The following is a 20,996-nucleotide window of genomic DNA, read 5'->3' as shown; positions in this document are numbered from 1 at the left end:
TGTAAACTTGTTGTTGTTGTTATTTTGGGCCGCGGAGATCTACTCGCTCACATGAGTCCTGCTGGTGTCGTCCTGTGAGGGCTTTACAGGAGCATCAGCTGCCCCGTCTTCCTGAGGAAGGCGCAGGTAAGGCGGATGACAGATTCCTGTAAACTGAACCGCCCGCCGCCGCCCGGCCTGGGTCTGGGCGGCGGCCACCACCTCGCGCACCACCTCCACCAAACGTCGACTTTCGCTACTCAAACACATTATCAAAGTAAGATAAAGCGGTTGGGCCTGATTTTTTTTTTACCTGGGTAGACATGCTATGAAAAAAATCTTTAAGTGATTATAAAGGGAAAAAACACATGTTTTAAAACATTTATTATTTATTTTCCAACGACAGATGCATCAATAATCTTTGCTGTACTCAAGATATCCTACAAAATTACTAACAAAATAATCTGCAGAGGCTCTTTTTATCCTACATAAGCCATAATCGAACACTAAATAGACTTGTGTAGCCCCGGCAGGTCGAGGGTCTGCGGGGTGACCACAACAAACAGACTCGCCGCCCGGCCCGCTGCTTCCCTGCTGCCCCTCCGTCTGCCGCGCTGAGAGAACACCATGAGCTCCATAGGCACAGGGGTAAGTGAGACGCATCCTCAGCCTGTCCGTAAACCAACGTGAAGGTGTGGGGGTGTTGGGGGCCCGGGCGCGGCGCTGGTTACCTTAGGCTCGGTGGGTTTCTTACCTAGGGATTACTTCAGAGGCAAGGGAGCTCTTTTACATTATTGTTTCCTTTTTATTTATGCTCTTGAACTGTTTCCTCTTTTTCATTATTTTTTTTTTTGCCCTTGAACTGTTTACTGTAAAAAAAGATAAAGGGGGCGCTATATTTCTCAAGGGTTTCAATATGCCGGTCATTGTTATATTTAAATAAAAGTTGATGCTGACAGTGTTGATGATATTGGAGCAGCAGAAGACACCGCTCTCCTGTAGAGGGACTTAAAATAATAAACTGGGCGACCGTCAACACCATGGCCCTGAACGGCGACAAGTTCAAACTAATGAGATTTGTAAACAAGGAGATAAAAGCAGCAGTAAATTACTCCTTTAACACTCAAGACATACAAGAAGAGGACCACGTCAAGGACCTAGGCATGCTTGCTTACGTTGTTTATTTTGTAGAATTTTGCCATCCTGGGCGCAGCTAAGGTGGGCCTCCACTATGACAGCACCACTTCTCTGGTGTTCCATAGGTTGGGTTGGGTTAAGCCAGGAGTTGGCTGAGGGCTGGGGGCTCGTCTGGTACTGTCGCCAACCATTTGTCCAGCTGACGTGAAGCTGTCGGGTGTGATCCCTGTCAGTTCCCTGATGGCCAGGTACAGTGTAGAAGAGATGAGCCCCATTGTTTACTTATGTATAGTCTAGAGGCTCCGCCTCACAGTCACGGTGGTCCGCCACTGCTGCCCATCCTGGCGTCTCTGTCCTGTAGAGCCACTTGATTGGGTAGTGCGTTGGAGGTGCGGCAGTAGGCTGTGTACCCCGGCACAGGAGGTTCATCTGGTATTGTCTTCAGGAACTTGTCCAGTCCAGCCTTGAAGCTCTACAGGGCTGCCAGATAAGCCTCTGACTTCTTTTGGCAGATATCTTTTGAAGATTAAAGGACCCTCATAAGCCAGGCTGGCTGCCAGCAGGGTCTTGATCTTCACTGAGGCTGTGGTTGGCAGGGCTAGTCTTTTGCACGGCGTCCCTTCCTTCCAGTTGTGTAGGCCTGCAGTGCCTGTTCTGTTGGATTAGGCACTTGCCCCTCCAGGACCTTCCAGGTGTAGATGGCCTGGTATCTGTCCTGGTAATACTTTTTAAGAAGTCCGCCTCCCCCTTCGCCACTCTAGCCCCCCCTACCCCCCAAGACAAGCCTGGGAAACTGTGGGGAACCAGGGTTTGGGGGGGAAGCCAAAATCACTGAAAAATGGGCTTCAAAATTTCCCTAGAAAAATCCCTAAATGAAGGAAAATTCCCTAGTCTCAAAAGTAAGGAAAGTCCCAACTTTATAACTAACAGCCCCCCTTGCCCCCCTGCTAACCCCCCACATGTATGATGCGCTGCAAAATATTTTTTTTTTTTTTTTTTTTTTCTTCTTCAATGGGGAACATTTAAACTACTCCAACCGAACTTTACGACCTGCTAACGAGGACCCCCCCCCCCCTGCTTCCAAATTTTCTCTAGAAAAATCCCTAAATTAAGGAAAATTCCCTACATGGGGGGTTCCAGGGGGGGCACAGCCCCCCTTGGTTAGGAGGGGGGTCGAGGGGGGTGAAGCCCCCTCGTTAGCAGGTCGTAAAGTTCAGTTGGAGTAGTTTAAATATGCTCCCCACCAAGAAAAAAAAAATTCCGGTGCATCATACATGAGGGGGGTCCAGAGTGGGGCACAGCCCCCCTTGGTTAGTAGGGGGGCGAGGGGGGCTGTTAGGTTATAAAGTTAGTACTTTCCTTACTTTTGAGACTAGGGAATTTTCCTTCATTTAGGGATTTTTCTAGGGAAATTTTGGAAGCCTCTTTTTCAGTGATTTTGGCTTCCCCCCCCCAAACCCCAGTTCCTCACAGTTCCCCAGGCTTGTCTTGGGGGGTAGGGGGGCTGGAGTGGTGAAGGGGGAAGCGGACTTCTTATAAAGTATTACCCTTGGATTTGCCTGGTGAAGGACCTCTGTACTGCCTCCAGCTGCTGGATGTCTCCTCTCCTGTGTGGTGACCACAGCTGGCTGCAATAGTCCAGCAGAGGCTGCACCTGGGCCTTCCATAGGGTCAGCAGTGTCTCAGGCTCCCTGCTGGTGAAGGTCTGCAGCACCCAGCCTGTCATCATTTTGGCAGTTGTGGCAGGTTGTTGTTACTCTTGTGTTGTGGGTGGCTTCAGGACTTTTTATGAAGCACAGCCGACCTCTTCACGTGAGAATGATGCAACGTTTACTCACCATTACTATATAGTATTGGAAACAGCAATGAAAATGAGTAATTGGATCCTACATAAAATTATATTCAGGACAAGAGAGGAAAAACCCCTGCTAACACTGTTGGGATAATAACCTATTGCCATTAAATTAGTAGCCTGTCATAGCTAGATTAGTAACATATGAGCACTAAAATAGTAATTTACCTCCACTAGTTGTGACAGTTTGGCACAGTGTGGATGTATTGGAGGCTCATTGATGACTGCTTGCCAGTAAATTTTAAATAGGATAAAAATTATATATAGTGAAAAGAGTGATTTATAACAAACTATTATCACATCGATGAATATCACTTTAAATCCATCAGGCAGGTTCAGTACATTTGTGATGTTATTGAAATGTGGATTTGTAGGGATGTACTTTCTAGTTGTCTGCTTTTTCTTTCAGTATGACTTGTCGGCATCACAGTTCTCCCCTGATGGACGTGTGTTCCAGGTAGAATATGCCCAGAAGGCCGTCGAGAATAGTGGGTAAGTGCAACCTAAAAGGGGAATTTTGTCAATAGTGTCTTAGGTATTGGAGTCTGGAGCAAAGGAGATATTCTTTTGGCAGTACTGGTACAAATTAGTTACTGCAAAGTTGGCTTGGCAATATATTTCAGTGGTATATAATATGTGGTGGCAGAATGCTGTAGTTGCAACAGGCAACTAACCATACCCTTATTGTTTTCCCCAGGACAGCCATTGGCCTAAGATGTAAAGATGGTGTTGTATTTGCAGTTGAAAAAATCATCACATCAAAGTTGTATGAACGAGGCGCAAACAAGCGAATTTTCACCATTGACACACATGCTGGTTTGGTAAGGTTAACTCAGCTGGTTTATTCAAGTAATTAGCTGCCCCAAGGCACGTTAGTCAAGCTATATGAGGAATGGTTTAGGAGTAATGAAGCAGCTCATATCTGCTGGTTCACCACTCCTCTTTTAAGATAATAGTTATGATAAGTAAATTTAGTGTATCAGGACTGAGTTCTGTACCCTAAGCAGATATTGGTACAGTTGAACCTTGCTGTATGAATGTTCGTGCAACAAAAATTCATTTTAATGAACATTGCTTCTTATTACCTTGCAGAATATGCCTCAACAATTTTTTCCCCATGGGAGTCTTAAACTGAGTGTTCTGTCAGTCAGCTGATTCATGTCAACCACCACCCTCCTCAGTGCCCTACTGCCTCACTTATCCGTGTCTCCTCAACCACAATGCCAGTAATGGAGAAAACTTTTATCATTCACTAATTGAATAAGTAATACTGTTGATTCATTATGTATGTCTGCAGTCATGACTCATCACTTGTGTATACACCTAGCTTGCATTAAATTTCTCATTGCATATTTTTGGGAGTTAACATTTATCAGTCATAAACAGAGACATTATGCTTCCCCTTTTATGTCTCCGTGCTGCAGTGATTAGTGTGCCCACTTACGAATCTGTGGGCCAGAGTTTGAATCTTGGCCTGGGCAGTCAGCCTGCATCCCACCTAGTTGTTCATCCTTCCTTTCTGGATGGTTGGTAAATGGATACCTGGGAAAATCTGGAGAAGGTAAACTCTGGTAATCCAAATGATGCATTGGCACTATGTCTCAGGTTAAATTGGTCTTCACCCACCACAGGCTCAAGGGCCAACAGTACAGAAATGAGCACTGCAGCCACGTGCAGCTAATAGTGTATGCTCCCAACTTTACCTTTAAAGTCTCTCTATTGCATAGGTTACTATCAGCTGTGATTTACTATGACAGTGATATCCTCCCAGCTGAGTTGCCTGTACAGTCATGAGCTAAATGACTCATGCCGCATGCCTTACCCCTTTCAGCTCTCCAGCAAGAGCACCACGCACCACAACAACGTTGAGGCAGGAACTGTTGTGCTCTTGTTGGGGGCTGAAAAAATTGAGGCACATGGCACAAGCCATTTATTATGACTGTTAAGGCAACTCAACTGAGAAAGTATTATTACCATACTAAATCATAGCTACAAAGTAACCTATGGGTTAAGGAAGCATTTGAATGCACAAATATTGATTTATATTGAGCAAGAAGGGTGGTGGTAATAATTGCGGTCCTGAAAATGAAACTAAACTCCAGTTAACCAAAGTTAGTATGAATTTGTATGGTAAAATTTTGCTTAGTTAGCAGTTTCTCAGAAATGTAACCTATTCAAAAAGCAAGGTTCTCCTGTACTTCTCAGGATGTATTAATAGTTGTTGTTTGCTTTGTTGTTAAAACCCAATCCATACATTGGTAAGGAAGGGTTTAATCTAAACCAAATGACCTGGTGCTAAATTATGGTTCTTGATTAAGTAATTTATGGGAAACATTTGTGTAGAGACAGTTTTATAATTTTGTAGCAGTTAAGAACTGGAAAGATATCAAAGGAATTTAAAAACAAAAACTTTTTTCACTGTAAAAGTTCAGATAGGAATTTGTATTCCTTTTAAGGGCTGAGTCATTGAAACTGTTGGTAGAATAGACGGGCATTCACAGTTAGGGCATGTACTTACTTTTGTTTTTCTGAAGATTCGATGTATACTGTTCCTCACCAGGCAAGTGCAGGGCTGCTAGCAGATGCCAGAGCTGTTGTGGACGTGGGCAGAGCAGAGGCAGCTAATTATCGAGCTGAATATGGAAGACCTATTCCCTGCAAGGTGAATTTAACGACTTTCTTTATGATTTCTTGTATAGTTTTTGTCAGATGTAGAGATTGAATGTATCTTTATCTGATGGTAGGAATCCTGTGCAGATTTCAGAGAAATTAATAAAAGAAATCATAGGAAAATATCTTGCACTGTTTTGTAGTAGAAGCTATTTCAAGCAGTTCTTAGTGCTTTTATTACATGTTTACAATGAAAAGTACTATTCTATATGATTATACTGTGCAGTTGAGGAAACATGCATTCTACTGTGTACGTGAACCAGTAAATTTCTTGAGTCTGTGATTGGCTTGTGGTGGGTCAGGGGAAATGCATTTCCAGACACGCATCACTGAACACTACATCTTGAGATATGCAGTGTCGCCCCCTGTGATCTCTGTGTACCTACTTCCACAAAAGAAGAAAAAAAATAATAACCTGTCATTACAGTAGTGAAGAGGAAATGCTGGCTTTCCTCTTCATCACCTGTCACTAACATTTTGAGTTACACAGCCAAGAAAATTCCTTGTTTTCATATTTAGCAATGGCAGCTTTACCCAAACTTTCCTAACCCAGTTTTCCTCATATATTATTGGTGTCAGTAGCTGTGGATTTACCAGCCATAGTGCTGTGCAGGAAAATTATCCCTGTAGTTGTCAAGTTTTGCTTAATCTCATTATTATATATTAAATTAGTTTAATCATCTTAATGTTTTCCTCTTCATTTTCATTGATTCCTTCACTCTACATAATACTTAGTAATATGCTGATTTCCACACATGGTGTCTAACATTTTTGGTTTGTACAGTTCCTGGCAGAGCGTGTCAGTTCCTATCACCACGCCTACACCCTGTACTCCGCTGTGAGGCCCTTCGGCTGCTCCATCATGATTGGGGTCTATGATGAAGATGGACCACAGATGTACCTCATTGACCCCTCAGGAATGTGTCATGTGAGTAGCATTTCGGTTTCAAGTTAGTGTTTAGTTAGTAATTGTTATATACAGGTAACTCTCGATTTACGCGAGTTTGGTTTACGCGTTTTTTAAATAACGCGGGGTCCAAAATCCAAAAAAAAAAAATTTATTTACACGTTTTTTCCACTTATACGCGATATTTTATGGAGTGGCCACCAGATGTCTCACGCAACTGGACTCACATAGCGCCAGCCACACAGCAGAGCTCAGTTCTTCCGCGCGCCACTTGAACAACAATACAGTACCCACGCTGCCACGCTACTCAACAATAGGGGTGGGCAGTTACCGGTACTAACGGTACTAGCTATATGGTACAGTACCGGTACCAGACTGCTCGGTACCGGTACCAATACTAGCTAGCCACTCATGGTGTCCCTCATTTCTTCCTCACACGAGTGAGGCTGAGACTGAGTGCCTGAGTGGATATCTCGGTGATATGGATATTCTCTCTCTCTCTCTCTCTCTCTCTCTCTCTCTCTCTCTCTCTCTCTCTCTCTCTCTCTCTCTCTCTCTCTCTCTCTCCACTGAATGAAGTGAATAAGCATATTATTCCCACCATCACTCGTAGGTTATGACAGAGAACTAGGCAAGACACAATTCACACGTTTCTGGTGACACGCGCCATGCAGCTGTTGGTTGTATGGGTGTGGTTGTGTGGTTTGTAAACAATGCAAATGGCGGCCTGGCTGGTATTGCGCGAAATATCTCCTCGTACAAGACTCATGATGTACAGCTTCTGATATCATATTTACCCCATTATTCTCACTAACATTAATAATTAATAATGAACACATGGATATATGATTTTTTATGAGGCTTGTACTGCTCCTTTTTTTAGTCATACAATCAAGCCACCTGTGACATCAAGATCAAGATCATACAAATGGCGCCCGACGGAAAAACGGGATAACAGCAAGGCATGGGCAATCCTCCATCGATTTCAATTTTGTATAGTAGTTATTAGATCACCCTGTATTCTATGGTAACATATTATAAGACAGCTACGGACTATGAAGGATTATATACAATGATAAAGGAAAGTTTGCCGTTGTTATTGGATAAGACAAAAAAACAGACCCTTAAAAACACCCCAAAGAAGAAAAAATCATTAAAAATTTGTACATTCGGCGTACAAGGCGCAGGGGTAAACTTTCAGGCAATTTTTATGAGAAAAAGGTGTGCGCTATACGCTGAAAAATATGGTATTTATTTTTCGACAGAAACCTACCTCTTGTTTGATTTACATTGTTTTTGATTTACGCGACCTCTCCAAGAACGCAATACTCGCGTAAATCGAGAGTTACCTGTATACATTTTATAACCAGTTGTTCCTCTCCTTTTCTTTTTTATTTTGAAAGACCAGCTCATATTATTTTCTTTAACATTGTCCAAGTATACCATAATGCACAATATTTTTGCTCAGATGAATCCTTAAAAGTCATTGAAACTCCAACAGATATTCAGAAGAAACCTTATTTCATTTTCAGGGTTACTGGGGCTGTGCAATTGGCAAAGCTAAGCAGAATGCAAAGACAGAGATTGAGAAGTTGAAGTTGAAGGATTTGACCTGCAAGGAACTTGTTAAAGAGGCGGCCAAAATGTAAGTATTTTGAAAGCTTATATAGATATGTAATTGAGACCAACATTGTTTCCCAAGAGCACATCAATGTCTAAACCTTGCTGATATATAAAAAGGCTAATTGTATTAAAGATCAGTGGAGTAACACTTTTAATGCCATAGTTATATGTATGAAATTATTGTTTAGCCTATTCACTGTATCAGGATTCTTTAAGGTACAGATCATGATAGACTACTCATTGAGTTGCAACTTCTTTACAAATAAATACCTGAATTCCAGATATCAGGAGGCACACACCTCTTAGTACTGTTGAGAAACTTGCAATTTTGTCATGTGGGTAATACATAATATTCAGTTGGATTAGAGAAAAAAGTTTATATAACACTGCCCAGTGCGATGCTTTCATCCCTCATATTAATCCACTTTTCACTATAAAAAGCCTCCCAATTTTTGTTTGCAGCATTTACCTGGTTCATGATGAAGTAAAGGACAAGTTGTTTGAGATGGAGCTGTCGTGGGTGTGTGAAGAGTCTGGAGGACGCCACCAGTTTGTCCCTGACGCCATCTACAAGGAGGCGGAGCGGTATGCCAAGGCTGCCCTGGAGGAAGACTCCTCAGATGAAGATGAAGAAATGTAAAGGGGTGTGTTGGTATACTGATTAGTGTTTTATCATAAGTTGTATTGTTAGAACTGATTATGACAGCATTATGTTTGTGGGAACTGCTGTACATATTGTAAAAAAAATCTATACACTTTTTTTAAGTGTAATCCTGGAAACATTCTCCTCTAATAAAGAAATTATAGGAACATTCATATAAAACAATATGTCATTGTCTTAAAAATGTGAACCAGTGAGTATTTAATAAGAGTAACTAGTGTGAAGAAAATTTTGCATGCATTGCATAAAATAAACAAACCCCACCTTCTAAATAGCTAACAGACACACTCATTCAAAATACAAATTTTTCTATGATTTAATACACTAAAAAACACTGTGAGAAAATAAAGCTTCTTATGAAGACATGGTTTCCTTTTTCTTGTTTATTTGAAATAATATATTTGGCCACTTTACCACTCTTCTATAGGAGCAGCGATTATTTTTTTTTTTTTCCCTCGTTTTTTCTGCCCTTGAGCTGTTTCCTTTACTGTAAATATATATATATATATATATATATATATATATATATATATATATATATATATATATATATATATATATATATATATATATATATATATATATATATATATATATATATATATATATATATATATATATATATATATATATATATATATATATATATATATATATATATATATATAGTCATTTAACTTCTTAGGAAGTAAGATGGTAATTGCTTCCAACTAGATGATATTCTTTCACCTTTCTGTCCATTGCCTCAACCTCTCTAGTGCCCAATGCTGTCTAGTCCCAGTGTTGGGCGTAGCAGCACTACTAGTAGCGCCGCTACGTAGCGAAGCTACTTTTTTAGTAGCTGTAGTGGTAGTGCCACTTTTTTTAGAAAGAACGGAAAAAACGGTAGCGGCGTTACATTTTTTGGTAGGGCTAGTCACTACTCGCTACTCGGGGTGACCGACTATACGTACATGCATGATCCATGCGTACGTGATGAAAACGCGAATGAAACGTGTACCTACAGTTCAGTGGGCTCAGCCTTGGCTCAGCCCACCTAACTGACAAGAGTGACGGGCCGCGGCCCGTCACTCTTGTCAGTCACCTAACGCTCGCTCAGCAGTGAATCTGCGACGAGGTGTGGGTGGCTGCCTAGCTGTGGTCGGGTGTTTTTTTGTCTATTGTCAATTATCTGAACCATAGTCAGTCATGGTCCAGCACAGCAGAGGGAGGTGAGTGAATCTTCTAGCCTCACGTACAGGAAGTGTAAAGTGACTAACTCTCAGTATTCTATCAAGGACGTGGAACGTAACAATATGCATAAAAGAATTGTGTTTTTTCAGTACTTATTGTTCACAAGTAGCGGTAGCGGTAGTGCACTACATTTAGAAATGAGTAGCTGTAGCGGTAGTGCCACTACAATTTGACTGCAGTAGTGGTAGCGGTAGTGCCACTACTTTCAGCAGGTAGCGCGCACAATATTGCCAAGTCCTATTCAACACTGCCTCCATGTCTTCTCTCGCCTGCCTGGTGGGCAGTGACCTGGCACTTCCACCTCAACAGCTCTCCTCTCCCCAGTACCTCACCATCCCCCCTCGTCTTCACATCCCCAAACCTCCTCAAATACATATTCTCAGCATTGTACTCACGCACCTCCTTCAATTCACATCTTGCCACCTCTTCACTGGACATCCCATCTCCATGTGATGCCAGCCATAATAACTCATCCTCAAACTTCTTCATTAAAGCCCATGCCGGAGAGCCATATAGCCATACTGATCTGATACAAGCTACCGTACACATACTTTTCCTGTGTTTTCAGTTAAATGCTCCCATTCATCATCAGTCCTGCTACCTGCTGCTTCCTCTATGGTGTTGCTACCCATGTTCTTACTGCTCCCTCAACTCCACCCTCAAAAAAAAAGAAAAAAAAATCAACTACTATAGTTTCTGCCTCTTCTGGCAATTCCTTTCCATTGATTCTCCTTACACATGCTGGAAAGCAAATCTCTCAGTCCCGAACATCTTTTGTGGCACCACTTGTCACACATTCCATGCAAAGAATTTAATTTATTCCCACTCCACAACCACATGTGCACACTCCGCTTGTATTTTTTTCTTTTACGTTTTCTGCTTATATTGGGCGCCGGTAGGCTTTCTTGGTAGGGCCTGATGGTCGGCCCCAGCTTGTTACGGCGCAGGCAAGTATTAATATGTAATGTTCCTGACTGCCTCCCCCCCCACCCCCCACCATTGTTTACAAATAAAAGGCGGATCGCTATGAACACGGATCCGTGTACGCAACTGGTCGCGTGTACATGACTGTGCCCTCAGTGTTTTCCAGCACGGGAGGGCACACCTATTGTTTTATTCTTTCATAGGAAAAACATTCATGTATCCAGTACAACCATGGGGGTAGTACAACGCTCTGTTGTGTAATAAGGGAAGGACCAATGAATAGCCTTCATGCAGTGATTTATGAGTAAATTTTCGGGAAATAGCATCTTGCTATTAAAGAAAAACTATGTGCATATGCAGGCCCGTAATTCAGGCAGATTTTTTTTTTTTTGGGGGGGGGGGTCTAGAGGGCATTAAAGGTTCATGAGATGTGTGTGTGGTGGGGGGCGAGCGAAGTAAGCAAAGCTATGCTGTCCAGGGATGTGTGAGAACAGCTCCGTTTATCAACAAGTCTTTGTTTGTTTACATGTGCAGTTCGCTAAGGGGACAGACAGGAACACGACAGGTGTAACCACTCAGCCACCGCCTGCCTGGTACTGTTTCTTGCCTCTTACCATACATTCACCCTCAAACTTCTTCTCTTTTATGCTTCCTTTCAATCAATAAATTTTCTCTCAACTTCCTCCTCTGTCTCAGCTGTCAAGATCAAATCATTAGCATACAGCAGCTCCCATGGATGTACACAGGTGTGTCAAACAACATGAAGCGTAAGACGGTGTGACGTGCGCTCTCATGTATATGTATTTCTCCAAGATTTTATCAGTTCCATTGTTCTTTCATGTGTCCTGGCAAACAAAGAAGAATAGTCTCAAGGAGGGAGCAGGAGGGTTAGTGTCAGGGTTGTGGGGGCAGTGACAGCCAAGGAGGTAGTCTCCCTGGCGGCGGCGGCAGAGCAGTGTCTGGCATGTCAGCACTGCCCGCCGCAGCAACTGCATGAGTGCTGGCCGCTCCATAAGGCGAAATGTGTTTGCAGTTAAGTGAGTACATCGTGGTGTTCGCTGTAACAACAAACTACATAGTTTTAGTTATAATTCCCTTCGTCCACGTACGTACTGCTGTGCTGGAAGCTTCCCCCGTACTCCGGGGAAGCTTCCAGCACAGCAGCACTACTTTTGATATGGTTCGTAGCCTTAAATCCCCACTAGATTTAAAGCACGGCAAATGTATGTCTAAGATAACTTGTGACAGTACGATTGCTCCTGAGCAGCAATGACAAACCAGTCTCGCCATGTGGTTATAGTGCGACGCTGAGAAAGGAAGGCGGCAGGGAGACTAAATAATCTCTTTAACTGGGAGTCTGGCCGCGGCCATGAACACGTACACCAACCTCGCATCACTGTGCAGAGGACAGCCAAGGCGACCTTGGGAGGATAGTATTGCATTATCTTGACTTTCTTTCATAACATCCTCAGTGATATTGTTCGTGTTTAGAGTTGATTTCTCACCCAATGCGTCCTGACCATTGCAATTTATCGGACTTGATTTCTTCTGTTGACATCTACTTTTGTCTGTTCTCCCACCTATTTGCGACTATTTATTCAGAATAATTATTCCGGAACACCAGAGAGTGTTATGAAATTAAGACACTAACGTTTACATTTAATTAAACTGGAAACTATTTAACTATGGGTTAAGTGGAGCCATTTACGCTGATCTAAGGGCATGCAGAGGACAGACGGATGGAGGCGACAATGTACTGTAGTGAAACGATGATGATGATGATGATGATATTAAAACGTAAGTTCAATAATTTTCGACAGCCTCTACACGATTACTTTTCCTCGTTCAAGGTGAGGTGTTTGTGCTGGTAACAGCGGTGTCCTGCTACTTGCATGTTCAAGTCGTGGCTGGCACACCTCCCCGCCTGGACACGACCTACGCGTTAACCCGAACGCAGAACTCTAGTCAGGTATTTCTCAGGTAATGTGACGAAGCTATACGCAATTCAGCATCAGTCTCACATATGATTTCAATAAACAAAATGATAGTCAATTTCATGCTACGTATGTATTTAAAAGATTAATATATTACTACTGAAACTTTTCAGCTGTTGTCTTAATAGCTAATGCCTATTGAAAAACAAATAACTGTACTCTTTGTTGTTATTGTCAATGATACGAGGCAAACTATTTATAAGGAAAGGGAAAATGTGTGTGTGTGTGTGTGTGTGTGTGTGTGTAATTCACCACGACCTGATCACGAGTTGGACTCGCTTTCGCCAGTAGGTACCCTCGACACGACGTGAGCAAGTGCTCATTTTGTCGATCTCTGGGTACTGCCAGGACCTCGCACAACACACACCCCATCCTCCTTGCTCAAGGGGGGACAGTAAACACTCTTAGTCAACGGAAAGAATCCGGCCTGAACGGGGTTCGAACCGCCGCCTGTTTGGCCGTGAAGCCTTGCAGAGTGGCGCTCTAACCGATTGAGCTACCAGAGCGCGTGTGTGTGTGTGTGTGTGTGTGTGTGTGTGTGTGTGGAGAGAGAGAGAGAGAGAGAGAGAGAGAGAGAGAGAGAGAGTTCTCACTTCCCTCCTCTTCCAGGGTGGCGGCTCGTTCCGTCACGGGCCCATCGCTTACCTTCGCCCTTCAGGTGAGTGCCAAGGTGACATCATATGGTGCCAAAGGGATTAACGCAGAACATTATTAAGACGATGTTCATTTCTCCATTTTATTTGTTACTTCTACTAGTAATAGGTTCACCTGTACAAACAACAGATAGGATAATACATATATTATTCCCTCCCATCATAGTGGTAAGCAGTCACGTAACTATAAATCAATTAACTGCAATACTTTAATGATCATGAACACTTAACATAATTCACAGACGGACCAGGCGAACTGCATCTTTGAGGTCAAGGGGAACTACAGCGGTGAAGTCCTCCAGGCAGCCGGCACTTACGGGAGCCAGGCGCTGGGGGTGTCGGTGCGGCGGGCGGGGCAGCGAGGGGATGGGGTGCCTGCTGGGGGCGCCGAGCTGCTGACCGTGGCGTGGCGGGCCAACGCGGAGGAGGTGAGACTGTGTTCATGCTTCCACGGTGTGACGTGATAATTTTCGGGTTATTTACAGGGAAGGAAACACATATTTTGTCTCATACGGACAAATGTTCATGCCTTTGCACGTGTTTCATGAACCTGGGTAACACCTTCTACCTGTTTAGCTATGCATTGAATATATATGGTAGATAGGTGAATAAAAAAATAAATAAGTAAATTCAGTGCGGTAGGGTATATAACTTGCAAATATGAATATGAAAAATAAGAGTGAGAGACTATACCTCCATCATACTGACCTTATTATGTTCATTACTGCATTTTTGTTGATAGGAAAATTGCAGTGATAAGTATTTACTTCATTCTGTCTCTTCTTCTTCTTCGTCTTCTTCAGAACTTGAGGATCGTGACGCCCAGGGCCACCATCAGCCTGGCCAGTGGGAGGGAAAGCACGGAAGGAGGGTGGTTTTGGAAGCTTTGGGTGCGGGACTCTGATGTTGACGGGGAGGCTCCTGCTGGGGCCTCGACGCCGCCCCATCCTGACGAAGGTGTGTGGCAGGCATACTTGTGGGTGGGTGCATGGCTGGACTGTGGTTTATCGTTTTGTCATATACCGCAGTTCTGTTATACAACGCATGAAATAACGTAAAACCCCTAGAAAACTGTTTGCTTGGCTGATTTCGTTTAGGACTAAGTCAGTTTCATGTCACGCCAATGTATTCGAGTCAACTCTTGTGGCTTTGTACCAGAAGTAGTTTGCTTGGCTGTCTTCGTTTAGGATTTAGGATTTAGCTTAATATCAAGCCAACACACTCGATTCACGTATCTTTTATACTTCCAGACATTCTTTGCATAGTGACCTTATAAATATTTGCATAACACGAACAATGGTCCATGTCTTACTATTTTTAAGCGAGTGTAATGGAAATAAAATCACTCCAAAAATTCTGATACAGGAAAAAAAATATACAGTGCTAGCTATATATTTCTAATCTTAGGATGCAGGAATTTGGAAAGGAATAATAGAGGAAAGGACTGCTAGTACGGGGTGAGTGATTTACATCTTATGATTTTTCTATTACATGTTTTATTTTTGCGGGGGTGGGGGCAGGTGGCGCTCAAGCGGGGTCGGGCGTGCTGGTGCGGGTCTTCCCAGCCGCCCCAGGAACCAACGGCTGGGGCGTCTCTGCGAACGCTTCCCTGGGTGGTGATTGGCGTCGTCTGCTCACCCTCTCCTTCATCGCCCACAACGAGTACTTTCCTCCTGTTGTGTTAGGCATTGCATTACACTGAAGACTATTTTAGAACTTATATTGAAACGAGAGTTCCCCACATCTGTTAAGAAGTATTGAACGCTTATATAGTATTTCATTGTCTTTTATCTACCTTCAGGAGATCGTGGCAGGTGAGCCTAGAAATACCACTCCTCTCCGTGGCTTTCGAGTGTGAGTCTGTGTGGAGTGAGGGCGAGCAGCACTGGCAGGTTACTGTGGGGGTGAACTCTTCCGCGTCGGGCGCCTCGCTGAAACTCGTGCACCTGGAGCTGAAGGAACAAGAGGACGAAGCCAAACACGCGGAAGACAATGGTGAGGCCGGTGACTTGTGGGGGTCGCGAAACACTGACGGCTATGAGTTTTGTCATAGGCCCGGCATTTTTGTGGAGGAGAAATGGAGGGAACAGTCGGGCCATGAGGAAAACCGCCCCGATGCCTGTTCCAAGGGCAGGGCAGAGGCCGAGTCGGGGTCGTTGCCGAGCGGAGCGACACATCAGATCAGACAGAGCATCGCCTCCAGTGTCCTCAACTACTCTTCCAACATGACAACGTTTCGTAAGTATTCTTCTTTCTTACAAAACAACTTACATGATATGACATAGATGAACCTTCAGCTAATTTTTCCCTACATTTGATTTGTCTTTGGAGAATATATTTACAACTGAAGAGTTTGCCGTCCGCCGTCGATTTCTGTCAGTACGGTGTGAAGTGTTGCCGTTGAGTTGTCTTCCCCTTCTCACCGCATGCCGTCCGTGTATCCATCCCTCACCCCGCTCCTCTCTTGACCCTCAGCCTCTGATGACGGAGAACACACGGTTTGGATCCACCAGCGCTCACACTTGGCGTTTTGTCCTCGTCTCAGCTGGACCTTAAACCGTAAGTGGGCCCGAGAGACAGGGGTCGGTATTGCTGTATTAGACGCTTCCACCCCCCACCTCAACTATTTTCAAAGGCCAAAACGGAGATCAGTTGGGTCCTCATGAGTGTTTTCTTTGGTTCAGGGTACAGAAGAAGGGTCAAACTATCACCAGAGTCATTAAACTACCCCTGGAAATGCCCCCAAATCCTACGAAAGCCTTGTCAAATATAGGTGTGCTTGGGAGATGCAATGTTTAATAATACGACCCCTGGAACGCTGACCAGACTCACTATCCATTTTATTTTAATTTTCTACTTTAATTTTTTACTTATTACTACTCACGTATCTCTAGCACTGGTTGGGATAACAAGTATCTCTTTCTTTTTCCTTTTGTATTTCTTATCTTTTGTTGTATTCTGTAAGCGTTGGGAAAGCAAGCACCTGTATTATTTATTTTATTTCTTCAACATTAAAAGTAACCAATCACAATCAGGAACGTCGAGGCAAGAAAGTTAAAACACAAAGAATCACCGGAAGGACACGACACATCACAAATAAGGTCACAATGTATCAACTATTGCCAGGGGATGCCATTGCAATGTTATCTCTTCCATCTCATTGCAGAGGTGTTTCGGTTCAGGCCGGACTGGAGTGGGTGGGAGTACGTGGTGATGGGGTGGGACTGGGGCGGCATGGTGGTGCGGGGGGAGTGGGGCGTCTCCCTCCTGCAGTGGTACCAAAAAACCTTCGCCTTCTCTTTCGATAAGGTAGGTTGCGGAGACCACTATGACCACTATGAGACATGAACGGCAGGTAGTGCAGGCTATACTCATGTACTGTTGATGATCTTTTGCTTTCCCCCCCCCCTTTTTTTTCCTTTTTTTTTTGGGGGTGGTCGTAGGATTAAATGTATAAAGACGCTAATGTAAAGTAATGAACAGAAGCAGCAATAATAGTAGTAGTAGTAGTAGTAGTAGTAGTAACGTGATAGAGGTAGCAATACTAAATGCATTAATCAATCCATCATTTCTTGTAATATTTATTCTTAATTGCTTTGCATATTTCAATTCAGTATTACTCTTGATTTAATGATCGATTAGCATTTAGCAACACTACAAGCTTAGATTTTAACCTCCTCCTCCTCCTCCTCTCTGCAGGGTGCGCCGCTCCCCTCCACACACGTGGTGCTGGACTTCCGTGACCGGCGGAGCTACAAGGTGTGGCTGAGGTGGCCCGTCCTCGCCGCCGCCCTCGCCGCCTCCGTCACCGTGGACCACGATCGACACGCGCTCCTCGGTGAGAGAATATATCATTATGTATGTATGTATGTATGTATGTATGTATGTAGCCTGTGTGTGTGTGTGTGTGTGTGTGTGTGTGTGTGTGTGTGTGAGGATAGATGGTTCGTCCCCCTAGTGTTTATTGATAAGCTGTTTAATTAACTAGATAGATAGTTCTTAAAAAAAAAACTAGTTCACTATAAGGAGTCAGTCAGCTAATTGGTCAGTAAGTTAGTCATTCAGTTATTTACTTTATTGTTTGTAAGTTAGCTTACTCAGTATTAATCACTCTGCTGTATTTTCTCTCTTCACCCACTATCATTTTTCTACCTCTCTCCTCCACCCTGCCAACAGTGGAAGAAGTGGACGAGTTTCTGGGTGAAGGCGCCGCGGTGGAGCTGGCGCGGGTGGAGGCACAACACTCACCGGCGGGTCTGACGCTCACCGCCTCCTTCAGCGCCGGCAGGATACGGGAGCTGCACGCCGACGCCATCCTCGCCCTGGTATGAGGGTAGAAGGGGCTGGTAGGGGAGAGGGAAGTCTGAATGGAAGATGGTGAGAGACAGAAGAAAGATGGGGTAGCTTGAGGGTGGGTGTGTTGGAGGAAGGGTGGGGTGGGTGGAAGGCAGCGTTTCCAAATTATCGTACTCATCACATTGCCTTTTCGTAGTTTCTGACATATAACTATTGCGAAAATGAAAGAAAACCATCACTATTTAACATTTTCAACGATAACTTTAATTTTCGATCGTTATTTGTAAAGGTACGTGAGTTTTAGGAATGAAAATGCTTAAAATACGATGCTCAGAGTACGGCAATTTGGCATCGGTGGTGGAAGGTGACCGAACAAGGGTGAGTGAGCTTCTGACAGGGCGGGTGAAGGGTGGCGGGGGACAAAAGAAGGGTACACTCCTATGGTCTTTCCTTCTCCCTCACTCTACCTTCACCACTAACCCACCTCCTGTTCTCTCTAAACCCTTGACTAGAAAAAGATGAAAAGGTGGGTGGTCATGGAGGAGGGTGTGTTACGGGGGAGTTAGGAGAGCAAGTCGGAGGATGAGTGGGTCGGGTGGAAGGTGATGAGAGGCGGAAAAAGAATGGGGGTATCAAATTTTAAGGAAGGGAAGGTTGAAGGATGGTGTGGGATGGAAGAAGGATGGATGGAGGGTGATAGGGATGAAAGAATGGGTGGAGGATGACAGGGATGAAAGAATGGAGGCTGGGCTTGAGGGAGAGTGAGTGGAGGATGGAAATGGACGAGGAAGGGAGAGCAGAAGGTGGTGAGAATGGAGGAAGGAAGGGTACGAGAGCTTGAAGATAAGATTCGTCTGTAGCACAATGATAACAGCAGTGATACGATACTACTACTACTACTACTACTACTACTACTACTACTACTACTACTACTACTACTACTACTACTACTACTACTACTACTACCACTACTACTACTATAAAAAAAACTAATAGATAGATGTATGAAAATAATAATAATAATCACAATCACCCATAGGAGCGGAATGTGTGTGGTGAGGTGTCCCTGGCTAACACCTTCGGGGAGTTCCTGCGCCGCCTCCTTGGCCAGCCTCCGGGACGCCTCTGGGACCGTTTGCTGCTGGAGGTAAGCGAAGAAGGCGTGACCGAAGGAAAGGGGATCTCAAAAGTTCAGTTTCTCTCTCTCTCTCTCTCTCTCTCTCTCTCTCTCTCTCTCTCTCTCTCTCTCTCTCTCTCTCTCTCTCTCTCTCTCTCTCTCTCTCTTTGTTATCTTTACCAATCACTTTTTTTTCCAGTTCATGATACAGAAGTCGGATAAAACTATTACTAGATTCGCAAAACAGTTCATGAAAATCCCAAGAGCAACTTCTACGTGAAGCTTTTCTACCAGGCGAACTGAGGGGGATACGTTTAGGGATATGGGCTTTAGAGAGAAAAAATATACGGCAAAGAGAGTGAAAAAATAGTTACTCCGCATAATCTTTTTGTTTATTCACGTACTGATACTTCGACACGGAGAAAAAAAAAAAACTTAATTTTTTCCCATAATTTCTCGCACATTTAATTTTTTTCACCCCAGATCCGCCATCTTCTACTGGGGTCTGGCTCCCAAACAAACTTTCATCACCTGTGGGAAGCCCTGGAGGAGGAGATTGGGACAGGTAAGTAAGGAGGAGGAGATTGGGACAGGTAAGTAAGGAGGAGGAGATTGGGACAGGTAAGTATAAGGAGTATCGCGACACCTCTCCTCCTGAAAGTGACCTCTCTTTTGGCCACTTCTGATTTTTTATATTTTTTTATAGGGGCAATGTTTAGAGTTTTTTTTTTTATCATTATGATTATTTCGTTTTGCCCCTGAGCTGCTTCCGTTACTTCCTTTACAACATATCCAGGCGGCATCCCTTCTGCAGATCATCCAAAGTGGGTTTTTTTCTCCACATGCAGCAGGGGGGGCGTGGGACCTGTGGGGGCTGGCTTGGGCGGGACTGGAGCGGGCGGGGCTAGTGGAGGTTCGCGGCGAGGGGCAGCTGAAGGTGTTCGTTCCGGTGGCGTGGCTGGGGCTGGCACAGGTGAGTGGCTCTGATGGCCTTTCCCTCATCTTCAGTGCAGGGTTAAATATCATACACCCCATATACACTGATCCGATATAGAATGCTAATATAAAACTCGTAGGAGGTAAAACTCGCAAATCTTTGGTAGTTATGTTAAGAGGAAACAATTAAGGAGCGCTGGGAAAGACAACAGTATTAATGTATAAGAGCTTTTGATAAAGTTAGAACGTAATTATATCCCTGGCATCATAATTGTTTCCTGTCTTCTCTGTTAGCGGTTACTTTAGCCATGCTCATACCTTCTCCTGCAGCGCGTGTTGACGTGGGCTGGCGGGGCGGCCAATGGGCGGTGTGATGGAGGCGAGCTGGTGGAGTGTCTGTTGGAGGTGGTGGCGGAGGGCCTGCTGGGGCGGGGCGGCCACCACCACCAGCCTGCTACCGCCTAAAAGTAAAGACGTCGTGAGGGCACCTGTCAGGCTGGAGGGAGGGTTCCTACACATTCATCTTCCTTCATTTCATTGAATAATTTCTTCCTAACTTTTCCCTCCTTGTCTTTTTCAACATTTATTTGCCTCGTTTGATTCCTCCACCTTTACCCTCTTCTGTACCGCCTCCTTTCCCCCTCCTCCTCCACATCTCTCCGCCGTCTCCTCTATCACATCATCTTTCCACCTCACGGGGAAGGACAGTTATGTGTAAGTCTGTTTGATTCAACTGTAGAAGGTAAATCTAATCATATGAGTAATTATCTTCCTAGCCAATACAACTTTATCCTTACGTATACCTTTAAATCTTTAGGTAAATATACAGTATAGATCTGTTACTAGAGATTGTGATACTTCCTTTATTAGGCATAATAAATTATCACTTCTATACGGAACTTTATTTTACCACGACTAATTGTTTATTCCAGCCTACAGTCTTCAAGTGATTTGTGAATGGGTAGTTTCCCTATATTATCTATGAAGGTCAAGCCTGTGACAAACATTTGTTAT

General features: G+C 43.9%; 2 protein-coding genes across 2 annotated transcripts; both read left to right on the top strand.

Moving 5' to 3' along the window:
- Positions 1-470: 470 nt before the first annotated feature.
- Positions 471-9,190, top strand: LOC127009824 (proteasome subunit alpha type-3-like). Its single transcript, XM_050883186.1, has 7 exons — positions 471-627; positions 3,378-3,460; positions 3,666-3,789; positions 5,529-5,630; positions 6,423-6,566; positions 8,078-8,190; positions 8,631-9,190. Exons 1-7 carry the CDS (start codon positions 607-609, stop codon positions 8,806-8,808), a joined length of 765 nt encoding a protein of 254 aa, XP_050739143.1. The 5' UTR covers positions 471-606; the 3' UTR covers positions 8,809-9,190.
- Positions 9,191-11,860: 2,670 nt separating this feature from the next.
- Positions 11,861-20,874, top strand: LOC127009823 (uncharacterized). The gene is made up of 15 exons (XM_050883185.1): positions 11,861-12,023; positions 12,837-12,966; positions 13,590-13,638; positions 13,876-14,061; positions 14,437-14,590; positions 15,154-15,295; positions 15,435-15,871; positions 16,109-16,192; positions 16,800-16,942; positions 17,333-17,471; positions 17,810-17,958; positions 18,969-19,076; positions 19,530-19,611; positions 19,895-20,019; positions 20,313-20,874. The coding sequence occupies exons 1-15, from the start codon at positions 12,008-12,010 to the stop codon at positions 20,445-20,447; spliced, it is 2,079 nt and encodes a 692-aa protein (XP_050739142.1). The 5' UTR covers positions 11,861-12,007; the 3' UTR covers positions 20,448-20,874.
- Positions 20,875-20,996: the final 122 nt, after the last annotated feature.

Source organism: Eriocheir sinensis, chromosome 4 (assembly GCF_024679095.1).
Source record: "Eriocheir sinensis breed Jianghai 21 chromosome 4, ASM2467909v1, whole genome shotgun sequence".
NCBI classification, from domain to species: Eukaryota; Metazoa; Arthropoda; class Malacostraca; order Decapoda; family Varunidae; genus Eriocheir; species Eriocheir sinensis.
Note: the sequence above shows the minus strand (reverse complement) of the source record. Positions and strands in the feature narration are given on the sequence as shown.

Coding starts and splice junctions, on each gene's coding strand:
- LOC127009823 (XM_050883185.1), top strand. Junction 14,062..14,436: donor GGCGGGCCAACGCGGAGGAG/GTGAGACTGTGT, acceptor CGTCTTCTTCAG/AACTTGAGGATCGTGACGCC. Junction 14,591..15,153: donor GCCGCCCCATCCTGACGAAG/GTGTGTGGCAGG, acceptor GGGTGGGGGCAG/GTGGCGCTCAAGCGGGGTCG.
- LOC127009824 (XM_050883186.1), top strand. CDS start 607: ATGAGCTCCATAGGCACAGGG. Junction 3,461..3,665: donor AAGGCCGTCGAGAATAGTGG/GTAAGTGCAACC, acceptor TGTTTTCCCCAG/GACAGCCATTGGCCTAAGAT. Junction 5,631..6,422: donor GAAGACCTATTCCCTGCAAG/GTGAATTTAACG, acceptor TGGTTTGTACAG/TTCCTGGCAGAGCGTGTCAG.